The following is an 11,834-nucleotide window of genomic DNA, read 5'->3' on the forward strand; positions in this document are numbered from 1 at the left end:
TGGCATTCAGAATGTGGGATAGAGGGTATCAAGCACATAGCTAGAATCCCAAAAGTTGGTAACATAATGAGAGGGAATATCTGCTTCTGTCTTTGGAAATAAAATTATCGAGCCAGTTTTTACAGTACGCTATTATGTCAGCCCTGGACGGGGAAACGCAGTGACCTCCGTGTGTTAGCGCAAATCGGCGTCTCCACTTTGGTCGTGCTCGTGGTCATGACTCCTAGCAGCAGAATGGTTTAATGCCCCTCCCTACCGCCCCCAAGTTTGACGATCACCTTGGGCCATAGCGAGAATGTGCGCTGCTGAATGTTTGAATTCATTTTAAATTGTGTATGTACGTGAAGCGAGGGCACTGATTAGTCGCTCCTCTGACCAGTGCTGGTCGTCTTGATCATGTGAGAGGTGCCCTAGACATGGAAGCTAGAAATTGTAGCAAAGGATAAACGCAATTAGTCTACAGTATAGAGGATCTTGAGTGTCAGAATTCCCATAAAAAATAAAATTAAACAAATAAAATTAAAAGAATGAATGTAAAAGGAAAAGCGTGAAAAAAAGAAAACAAAAAAAGCAAAAAAAAAGCAAAAAAGGAAAAACAAAAAAGGAAAACAATAAAAGGGAAAAAAATAAATGAAATGTAAAGATCATTTTTTTCTTTGACCAAGTGGGTCTAAAATTTGGATTTGAACTACGACGCCGGGGGAAGGCGGGGCCACGCTAGACAAAATAAATTTCAGACAAAATTATGATTGCTTGCCTGTAACCCGCATCATCCACTGCACCCACTGGCGGCAACGAGACGCAGAGTTGATATACTATAGAGCGCAGTTATTTTCTACAGAATGATTGTTACTACCAAGATGCGTGAAGTCAGTTTAGAAATCAAAATGGGAAGAAGTCACCACAACTTGTAGAAAAAAGCATAGAATCCTGTTGCTATTACCTAGAAGATATCAATGTAGCAACGTCGATGTGCTTATACTGACAGGCGGCGTCTCAGTTGAAATCAGGACTACATTATAGGAGCCAAGTCTCTCCGTACCCTGAGAATCAATTGTATGGACTGCCAACCTCCCTTCGAGAAAGAATCGAGAATATCCAGGCGGACATCTTCAAGGCTAGCGCTCGGGCGCTTAGATTTGAGACCATTGGCCTCGGAGAGGAATCGAATACGGTTCCGGGACAGCGGAATTCCTGTCACGCTTTCCACAGAGAAGGTAAAATCAAGCTCAAGCCAGCTGATCCAGTCACAGTCGAAAGTCTGCTTGATATATGTAAAGATATCTTCTGCCGAGGCCGTAGATAGCAAAATATCGGGGCCGAGCCACAGATGCGCCGTGTCGCTCATGAAGGAATTAGAGGGCTGTAGTAGATACTGGCGCGAAGGAAGCCGTGGTCGTTAGATGTATACTCGGGATCCTCTGGGAGTTACACTCACAGTATCGCGAAATTTAGGGGTTTGACTTGTTGGGAACGATACAGGCGGAAGTTCTAAATACATGTTGTACTGGTCAAAATGGTCGGATATGTCGTCATCGGGCAAGAAGGGCTTTTCCAGGCGTAGTGGTAGGTTTCCTGGATTACCAACACTGGTAGGAGAGTGTAGGTGTCCAAACGGTTGAGACGGACTCTCTTCAAAGTCGAGCAGCCCCGTCCAGCCGTCCTCAAGCCATTGTAAGATCCGCTCGTGGCTCATCGTGACCAGCAATTGGCGGTTACCTGGGGGAATTGCACATCAGTCTGGCGGAGATTGGGAGGGCAGAAGGCCGTTGATATATGTGCGATATCTTCGCTTTAATGCAAGGACAGACAAGTCTAGCACTAACGCATTTAGGGTATTTCGTGAGAAAGGGACTGGAAATCTAACAGCGATAGTTTGCTCGCTCTGTATCCACCACTGGGCACAGCGTGGAGCGTGCTAGATCGCCCGTTATAGAACGGCGTTGGGGCTATCGGGGTCAGAGAGCTCAGGGCTCTTCCTTTGACATAGTAGACACATCTCCACTAGTAAGCCATTCTGCTGTTCTCTATGATACCGGCGAGCACGATCAATTTGATTGTTGGCTGTTTCCTCGTAGTACCAACACAAAAGGAGAGAAGAAACCTTCATCATCCGGTTCAAAGTTTGACAGGTTAATTGGAACGGCGAAAGGGCCCGATTGCCCCTTATCATACCTGCACTAGAGGCTGGGTCACATGGCTGTCTGCCTACCCTAGAACACTTTGGACGACATTATGCTACGCAGTCTAACTGGCTCCTCACCCTTTAGTCCTATCCAAGCCCGAAGCTCTTTGCAGTGGATATCGAAACGGCTTTACCTCGAAAATCTCACAATTTGTTTCCGCTTGGTAAACAAAATTGAACTAGGTCACATTCAGGCTTGACGTTGTTGATAAATCTGTTTTCCACTGAGCTGATGCGGTCTCCGATACGCGCCGAAATTTGTCAGTACCTAAGGCCATTTTCGGGATCTACTGTATACCAGGTGAGATGAGAGCAATCCATTCGTAAAAAGCGGCATATTACGGCAGATGAATTATAATCTGCATATTATCCTATTGTGGATTTTAAGCTTCTACACTCTCGATATGTGTACAAGAACGGTGTCTTCGGTGAAAACGCGACTATGCCAGCAGAAAGATGACATCTGATTGTTTCTGAGAGTTTCTGTTTGGCTCCTTCTTCAGTCTCAATATTTAGTCTGTCTGGCATATGCATATAGTAAAAACAAGACGATTCATTCTCACAGCTCATCTTGAGCCCTTGGCAGGATCTTTGCCAATAATCCTTCAGCCTATTTCCAGTTCATTAATTAGCCTTGCAGAGTTACTTTTGATGCGGGAGGCAGTATAAAGCACATGACTTACGTTCACGAAGATAAGAAGGAGCGGATAGCGGCATTGAAACAGTGGCCGGTCACGCCGCTTGGAATGCCCCCATATGGAGTGTTGCAGTTGGTATCGGTGCTCAGGGTAACGTTGTTGCCATCGTCTGTAGAGACCCTGACCGATTCCGTGTCGGTGTCCAGAGTCTGGCACCCAGCTTCAAAACCTCCGACCGCCTTTCCTGCGCCTGAACAATGGGATGTGGTATAGTAAGTAACTGACCACAAAGCAGACACTGATGTGGCTAGCCCAAGGACTAAAGGCATATCAAGACGCATGGTTCGGAAGGTTGGGTAAAATATATGTTATGGATAGGTCAAATGGGAGTCAGATTATTGTGGAATTCTTTTATATCTGTTTCCAATGCAGAAGCGCATGTGGCAATACAGTGCGTCTATAATTAGTCTGACCGTTTCGACGAAGACGTCACTCAGCTCTGTCCTCCAATTCATTACTCTCGCAATCTACCACTCTGTATAAATCTGTGCTTTCTGGGTTCATAATTTTGTTTAATAGAGGTAAATCGGTTCACGACATGTCGCTAGGTCTTTATTGTAGCCTTAGTCTTGTTGCTAAGATTGATTTATCGAGAGTAAGACGTTTATACTGGAGAGACCTTTGCAGCTGTTCGAAGTTCAAACTAGAACGCATAACCGCGAACGCGTTTGCCTGCTATGAAAGCTGTAGTTGCCGTTTGTCAATCTACGGAACGTCTACAGCACGGAGACTACAACTTATAATATTCGCATACGATAAAGAACAGTCTCGCTGTCAATAAGCAAATAGAAATATACCCAAGCTCGGAGTTGCTGCATTGAAAATACTGTGCGATCCCAATCACCAAAACACAAGCTAGTTAGGTGCGTGACCACGAGTGAGACAGGCTATGCAATGAATGTATTGCTGCAATTCTGCCCAGTCGTCAATTATCCGCGCTTAAATCCACAGTTGACTTTCCACCACGCTGCCTGCACGCTGCTACAAACATAGTTAGTAAGGTTTGAGAGATCACGACACTAGCTTACCTGAGTGCCTTCAACACCTCGGTCCATCCCTTGGTCAAGAAAAGAGAGTACGGGTACCGAGCCATGCGCGCACAGACGGACTCTTTTACATATCTACCTATCTATCTACTATATCTCAACTACAACCGCTAAACTAAAAACCGCTCGGCATTTACAAGGCTAGCGTAGAAATGACTATACCCCGACCGTGCGACTAGGTCTCCATTGTGTTGCTTCCCCCGACCATTAGAAGACGTCAGCACATCCCCAGTGTTGCTCCACGTTAAAGTCGCCGGGCGACTTCCAAAGATCATTAGAATACGAGAAAAAGACACAACGTGCGCCTGCGGCCTTGGCAATAGCCATTATCGCAGTAACCTGCTTGTCTTCTCCAGGAACCGCGGCGCCGTTGGCCACGCCGGCGTTCGGCCAGCCAGTCTCTAGGTTTATCACCTTTTGGCCCATGCAGATCCTACTAAGTTCGTCGATCTGAGATACAACAAACTTTCCCGCCTTAGCAGCTTCCACTGTGGGATTAAAATACGGATGGATATTTGCTCCGACTAGGTCGACCTCGGCGCAGAGATGGGAGGCCCCATACCTCTGCCACACGTTGGCCGTTTCGGCAGTTGTCACCTTTCCGTTGTACCCGTGGGCCTTTAAAGTCGCTTTGGTACTTCTGATAAATGCTGCTAGCGCCGGCGCGTCACAGAAACGGTTTTGAATGGCCTCATTTCCCACGACAACCAGGTCAACCAAGTCCCACTTCGCCCAGTCTGCGATTTCCTGGACTTGCTTCTCAGCAGCAGCGATCCCGGTTTGGTCAATGTATATCCCTAAAATCATACGACAACCATCGTTCTTACACGCCTCGCCGATATGAGAAAGCGCACTACAGTCAGTAGAGTAAAAACGAACACGGTCAAACCCTTTATTCGTGATCACCTTTAGGTCCGCCAACACTTCATTTTTACCTTTACAGCCTCCATCCTGAGTGTATGGGGTATAAGACATACCGTACTGGCCCTCGCCAGTAATACCTGACAGATTCGTACTGGCGGTCGACGTTTGGGAGCACGGGAGGGTCGTAAGGTTACCCGCTATATGGTACGCACTGTCTGTACAACCCATGTTAGCATCATCAGCAGAATCAAGACAGGCGGGATTTATTTGGGGAGCTCTTCTGCTTATATCAATCTCCGCGATATGAGATGGCATTTCTGACTGCACTGTAGTGTCGCTCTGAAACTCCAGACCCCGGGGGTGCTTGTGAAGCTTATGATGATGGAGAACATGACCATAATGAGAGTCGCGGGGACGGTGATGCCCATTCATGACCGCCGCCGTTGCGAGATCTGCGACAAGAATAAATGCTCCCTTCATGGCTGCCTGGACAAGAGCTATGCGTGATACTGGTATTCAACGGGTGAAACTGGGGATTTTATACTCTTATCGCGCCATGTCCGCTTTCCTGAGCGGACCCAAAAAGCCTTGTTTTGGAAATAACCGTCGCAGCGCTCTGTAAGTGTTCCTCCTAGCATTCCTAAATAGAGTGGTCCATTTCCACGGCCCGCTAGTATCACTTAATTCTGAGCCGTTCAGCGAAATTAAAATCATTCAGGCCGATCCAAGCTGGAGACCGGCCCGAAATAGAACAAAATCAGAAAGAATCATCTCGTACACGCAGTTGTTTCTTTCCCAGGTGGGAAATCATCCCTCCCTGGATTCTTTCCGAGACGTGGTAAACGGAGGAGGGTTGTGAATCTTTCAACTTTCGTAGAAAGCTTTCTCATGCTCTCCTGTCGTCATACAGCGATTTCGAAATCAGTTTACCCTTCTACAAATAGATTTTGTTTCTCGGCCCGTACCCGAACTAAAGTTAATCTCCATTAAAATAAGCGGTAAATTACTAGCCACTAATAGATATGACTTTCTTACAGCCTAGCCGAATAATGCTTATAATAGTAGCGATTACAGGGTGAGAAACAAAGTGTGTGTACTAAATGGGTAGACTGTTTTCGAATTTACTGTACCTAAACCTGAATTCTGTAGTTGGTTTGAGATAAAGTCACATTTGTGGATTTGAAAGTAATACTACCTAGATGTACCAAAGAAGTACAAGTCAAATTTGAAGGGTCATGACAGTGTGACCTTAACTGTATGTTTCAAAACTCGGCATTTAGACAGGCTTTCCATATTTGAGAATGGATCCGGTAGCCCAGAATTCTATAGAGGAACTTATTTTAGGTTCCTGCTTGAGTGATACGTCTGGTTGTACTATTCTGTCCTTTTGTGGAACGGATGGCCATCTAGGGCTTTTTAGTCTGGAGGGAAGAGTCTACTTACACAGACGTCAGTCCCCCGGCTTAGAATAAGGAATATCGAAATGAGAATTCCATATATCAAAGCGTGATAAAGGTTTAAAAATGGATCTGTCATCTACTATATAGGTGGGGCTGCCCAAATATCAGCTTCTAGTACTTTAACTCGCTTCCAAACTCGCAGAGCTTCCCATCATGGCACTTTTCGAAGCAGTTGACAGTCAAAACCTTGAACGTGTTCGTCTGCTTGCTACAGAAGTCGACCTTAACTCCTGGGGCTCAGAACCACTTGACGAACAGGCATTCGATCGATCGCCTCTCGCGCACGCTTCCCGAAATGGTTTTCATGATATGGTTAGTTTATTACTTGCGTTGCACGCAAAGCCTCAAATCAGTGGTGACGCGCTCAATGCCACCGTCTCTGCAGGCCATTTGGATGTTGTACAAACTCTGATACAACATGGTGCGGATGTCGATTGGAACACTTATTTGAGCATACTGGCAGCCGCCATTGAGCGCAAACATCGGGAGCTCGTGGCTCTATCACTTTCCGCTATTCAGAGCAAGAATCGAGAGCTGGACAATGATTTCGCACCATACCGCATAGACCTAAATGAAACAATTAAAGATGGAAGGAATGCTTTTGAAATTGCTGGAGATGGCGATTTCTTTGATCTCGACATTTTCGGCTGGATATTGGAGGCTGGAGGTAGACCACGAAAGGGGTGTGGTTATCACCAAAAGCCAGTGGAGCAGCCAACGCAAAGATTATTTGCATAGAACTGTTTGAGACAAAACAAGGAGAAAAAAATGTTCACAGCGGATAGATTATATATTTTGGGCGGAGACTCCGTTTAGATCAATTGTTATCCAAATGACTAAGAGGTAATCAGCCGAAGGTAACTTTGGCTCTCCGTAGTCCGACTATAACTTGATTTTACTAGGGAATGACACAATAGATTTAATAGTACCATTGCTTAGAACCTTACCCATGTTTTCCACGTGGAAACATTACCATGGGTGGCTAGTAAGGCTCAGTGGATACCAAATACTCAAGACGCCGGTCCATGTACATGTAACAAAAAAATCCCCTCTAAAATCCTCTACGCTGTTATTCTCTATAGATCACAGTTTCACTATGCCCATAATTGCCCACAAAGTTCTAGTGAGTACGGTATGCTATATCAAATAAGATCTCTCTTATGGGCTGATTGAATACTAGGACATAGACCACAAACATCTTCGAGTCGAAAACGCGCTACGTACGAGAAGGATTTTGCATTCTGTCAAAATTAGCTGAGTAAGACCTAGACGGAGCGAGAGGCAGACGTGCCGCACACGGTATAGTCTGACATGTTTCTTTAATGTGTGAGCATATCCTAGGACTCAAATATCAATCAACTTATGTCTAACTTAAAACGGCGGAAATGCGTTAATGCGGCGAGATAAAATAATTTCCAGGTTCTGACTGTAGCGCGGCCATCCGAGCACTTGTGCTTTCTATTGCTTCTTCACGTGATCCTTCTCAGTGACATACGTTGTTATGTTTATTTAAATTAATGAGATGGGGGCATTTCTGGCCCTCGAATTGAACATTTTCTGTCAGCGATCCCTAAGACAGCTCGAGCGTTTTGACCATATTTTGAAAAAAAAAAAAAAAAAAAAAAAAAAAAAAAAAAAAGGCTAAGTTTCAAATCTGACGAAGCTGCCTCTGGGCCCCGGGGTTTAGTTTCAGCTATGCGCCAGGCGACGAATTCTGATGATCAATTCGTCCGTAGGCTTAGCCGGGATGAACTTACGGGCTACGCCATATGTCCATCCGGGCGCTGCCAGGCCAATTAAAGAGGTGCTGGACGATACCACTAGGATTCTCTCCAACGGGCTTACACGCAAGCGCTAGACCATCGTGTCGATTGATCCCCTACTGCACGTCCTGAACGGAACGCTGAGGATTGCATATTCTATTCAAAGAGTTGGAGGTGTATGTGCGCACACATTCTTGAATCCAAGTAGGCATACCTCGTACTACGGATATTGGGGACTGGTAGCCAGGCACAATAAACTGCCCACTGCGATGCTTCAAAATCTTCTCACAAATGGCGGTTGAGACCACCTGGCAAGTGAGAATACGCCGGCTGCAATTATCATCGTTCTCGGTCAAGGCCTTGATCATAGGGGAATGAACCCAGGTTGGGTGAATAATGCTAAATATTTAAGTCAAGAAGTCTTCTATAGAAGTCGTCCAATGATCGACTCACCTAGTGCGCACATTTGGCGCCCTATACGAATACTTGAGCGCCTGGCGTAGACCTTCGTGGAAAGCTAGAACGCTGGCTTTCGAGCAGCAGTAATCGACCATCTCACCGACAGCGACGATGCTGGCCGTACCGGCGACTGTCACCACGTGACCATAGTTGGCTTTGATCATGGCCGGCAAAAACTCCTTCGCCATGCGGAAATGGGAGAGAGTGTTGACCTCAAATGTCAGACGAATCTTCGCCTCGGGTGCTTCCAGTATTGTGCTATTATACCCGACACTAGCGTTATTAACCAGCACGTGCTCACGCTAAGAAATGAAATGATAATTTTAGGCTGATACAGCCTTGGTAAAAGGTATAAATAGGGCGAGTACGCCCGCCCAAGTAATGGGCGCGTTTGAATAAACTATATGTTCGGTACAAACATACCATATATATGGCGGTTTCCAGGTTTGAAACCGTGTTACTATGCTATTCCCCTGTTTGGATAGCTTTAAGTCATGTAATGACACATCGTGACTTACAAGTGTTATCTATGACATCCAAGTGGATGAATGGACTGGTTTCGTTCTCTCTTCAAGAGAGACGTAATATTGATGGTAAACTTGAAAAGTTTGTGCATGATCCATGCATACTGAGGTTGTTGCTCCGTGCTACCGGAGCTGTAATTGCGGGCGAGTTCGCCCGTTCTTATTTTCTAGGACGGCAGTCGTGCAGACTCGACATTGTCGTAGTCGATCCATACTTTTATGAGAGCCTGAAAATGCGACGTTTGGTACGGTACCTTGGTGGTGTCGAAGGATACAAAAGCATACCTCCTTCGTTATGTTTTGAAGGATGTTCAGAGGTTTGATATATAACCCCTTCGGGGTTTCACTGTGCTGATGCTTACATCAGGGAGTTAGTTTTGTTCGCGACGGCGGAACAGAAATCCATATTTCATTCTACTATGGTGGTAAATGCAAGAATGCTCGTTATGACGTTCTAAGGTACGCGTACGCTACACACATGGGTTGTGTGATAGGATGGAATAAGGCGTATTGCCTTTATCCGTGGGCACTTGGTGAGCACGACACGTCGGTTCTCACGTGTTCTTTGAGTGATACGCAGCAGAATGAGTTGGAACGCTGGTTGGCGTTTGTTGGAGGAAGCTATGAAGCCAGTATGGGTCGCCGGTACGTTGGCGCAGTTTCGAAGAAGCCATGGGTAATACGGCTTGAATCTGCAGTTGACTTGAAAAAAATGACGATCAAGTGGTCGGATAAAGAAAAGGTTTCTGGGAAGTGGCCAAAGTTCAAACAAAAAACTTGTTGGTGAACAGTCCGTCCAGGCAAGTAATGCGGACAGATATCTATATTTACACATCTAGTGTTGATGGATAAGGATCGGGGGGCCCCAGGCTCTGCCTGGGGGGCGAAGCCCGATCTTTACAAAAATGAGTGTCGCTTTAGCCAAGTTAATGTTCAATTAATTAATAATTGAGAGTTTGAAACTACAGTTGAACCCAAGGTGGTGTTTGTTCCGATCATGAACAAGAAATACAGGTAGTGGAACTGACACGGGGCTCTCACTCCAAAAATTTTATCCAATCATATTCCAACGGAACTATATTAGTTCCGTACTCTTTCTCTCTCTTGTTCATTCACTGAACAAACATTACCTTGCGTATAACAATAGTTTTATCTCTCCTCAATTATTAATTAATTGAACGTCACGTTGCGTACACTCATACACACCAAGTTTCCCTCTAAAGGCCTGCGGCTACTATGATGAAATCAGAAGAGCTTCTAGACCTTTTCATCGAGAATCCGACAAAAACACCGGTCAGTACTAGCTTCCCCCGAAATTTGTGAGCAGCTTTTTTTGTTCTTAGGAGCCCAATGCTACAGATATATTGTAGGAGTAAACGAGAATTCCAGTACATATGGTGACCCTTCTTGGAACCAAGTTTGCAGTCCCTGTCACATGACCGACAGACACCCCGCTTTCATCGATTTCATAGGATCTTAACTCAGAGTAATGATGTTGAATCTTCCCCAGTGCATTTCTTACACATTCAGTTATTCTATCTCTCATTAGTGGTAGCATCCCGACCTTGGAAGTCGCGTACATAGAGGTGGAGACCAGCGAAGGTGTACCCAACTGAATGAAAAGTGTGGATGAAAGGTATGCGATGCCACGCAGGTGGTACAATATGGTCAAAAACTAAAAGTTTTCCACATTAGACATATTTTTCTAGTGCTCCTAAGTGGTATAGTATCAAATTATATACTTGCAACTTACCGATGGACCTTCCCAAGTTAGAGGAGGAAAGGAAATGGGCCAGCCGGAACATGCACAATGCCCTCATCGGGCTGGATATGGAAGACTCTGACAAATTGCCACTTGACGAACGAATTGGATTTTACCGAAGACATATGGTGTCATCCAGTTTCTTGTTGATAACTACAGATGAAGGGAGGTATGGCGAAGCCATCGGGGTGCGGGATGTCACAACCATATTTCTCTGTCGAAAGCATATGACAGGAAGATATTAGCTGACGCGAGAGGACGGACACTTCTACCTATCGAATAACTACTTTCGGATGTACGGTGAATTGGTGCAGTTTTCTTGAGAACTGCAACAACCATTTTTGGGATCCAGATGGTGGTATGGACCCTAAACAATGCATTACGAAGATCAAATATTCTTCTAGATCCCCAGGAGGCAATTGAAAGCTATGGTGCACCGCTAGTCCTTCTTTCGCAGATATTTTCTCTGCTAGAACAGTATGGAGAGCAACTACAAGTTGGGGTTCTAGAAGTGCAGGAGCAATCCCATGAAGTTTTTACGCGACTGTGAATCTGGCAGAGAGAGCTTGAGGCCCTAGACCGAAAACTTCAGCTGGCGGTTCTCATTATTGAGTACGATGCGCAGTCGACAACAAACCTAAGTCCGCGAATATTAAAGCTCCCTTGGAAGAAAGCGGAAGGGAAACAACAAAAGCTGTTCGAGGCGATGCAGGATTGGTGGTACCATCTTCGAAACAGTGAACAGGTTGATTATGATACTGGGAGTAATAATGATGCAAACCACGACGAAGTCGACGGCAGGTAGAGCCTCGGGAGCTTTCTTTCAAGACGGTATTCTCTGGAATAATACTGCTTTTCTGACATAATGCTAAGGATGGGCAGTCTGAATGCGCACATACTAAATATCAATGTATTTCGCTCACTTTCAACGTAAATTATCACATAATTCCAGTCCATAATAACGACGCAACTCCGGGAAAAGCAGTGATGACGGCAATCAGGACATCCCGGGGGCTGAATAGTCGTAGGCAAATTTAGCTGGCGCCCACAGCCATCCGATTAGATAACATCTC

The 11,834-nt window shown here is 45.4% G+C and overlaps 4 protein-coding genes across 4 annotated transcripts; 1 reads left to right on the forward strand and 3 right to left on the reverse strand.

Moving 5' to 3' along the window:
• Positions 1-1,012: 1,012 nt before the first annotated feature.
• N7446_010728 (uncharacterized protein) lies at positions 1,013-1,696 on the reverse strand (the record flags this gene model as incomplete). The annotated part of the gene is made up of 2 exons (XM_058519471.1): positions 1,013-1,375; positions 1,439-1,696. The coding sequence occupies 2 exons, from the start codon at positions 1,694-1,696 to the stop codon at positions 1,013-1,015; spliced, it is 621 nt and encodes a 206-aa protein (XP_058368309.1).
• A 2,440-nt stretch (positions 1,697-4,136) lies between these two features.
• Positions 4,137-5,273, reverse strand: N7446_010729 (uncharacterized protein; the record flags this gene model as incomplete). The annotated part of the gene is made up of 1 exon (XM_058519472.1): positions 4,137-5,273. One exon carries the CDS (start codon positions 5,271-5,273, stop codon positions 4,137-4,139), a length of 1,137 nt encoding a protein of 378 aa, XP_058368310.1.
• A 1,133-nt stretch (positions 5,274-6,406) lies between these two features.
• On the forward strand, positions 6,407-6,991 carry N7446_010730 (ankyrin repeat domain-containing protein; the record flags this gene model as incomplete). Its single annotated transcript, XM_058519473.1, has 1 exon — positions 6,407-6,991. The coding sequence occupies one exon, from the start codon at positions 6,407-6,409 to the stop codon at positions 6,989-6,991; it is 585 nt and encodes a 194-aa protein (XP_058368311.1).
• A 1,116-nt stretch (positions 6,992-8,107) lies between these two features.
• N7446_010731 (uncharacterized protein) lies at positions 8,108-8,901 on the reverse strand (the record flags this gene model as incomplete). Its single annotated transcript, XM_058519474.1, has 4 exons — positions 8,108-8,172; positions 8,231-8,415; positions 8,470-8,777; positions 8,899-8,901. The coding sequence occupies 4 exons, from the start codon at positions 8,899-8,901 to the stop codon at positions 8,108-8,110; spliced, it is 561 nt and encodes a 186-aa protein (XP_058368312.1).
• Between the last annotated feature and the right edge of the window lie 2,933 nt (positions 8,902-11,834).

The sequence above is a fragment of the Penicillium canescens genome (genome assembly GCF_028828765.1).
Source record: "Penicillium canescens strain IBT 15451 chromosome Unknown utg000007l_segment0_segment0, whole genome shotgun sequence".
NCBI lineage: Eukaryota > Fungi > Ascomycota > Eurotiomycetes > Eurotiales > Aspergillaceae > Penicillium > Penicillium canescens.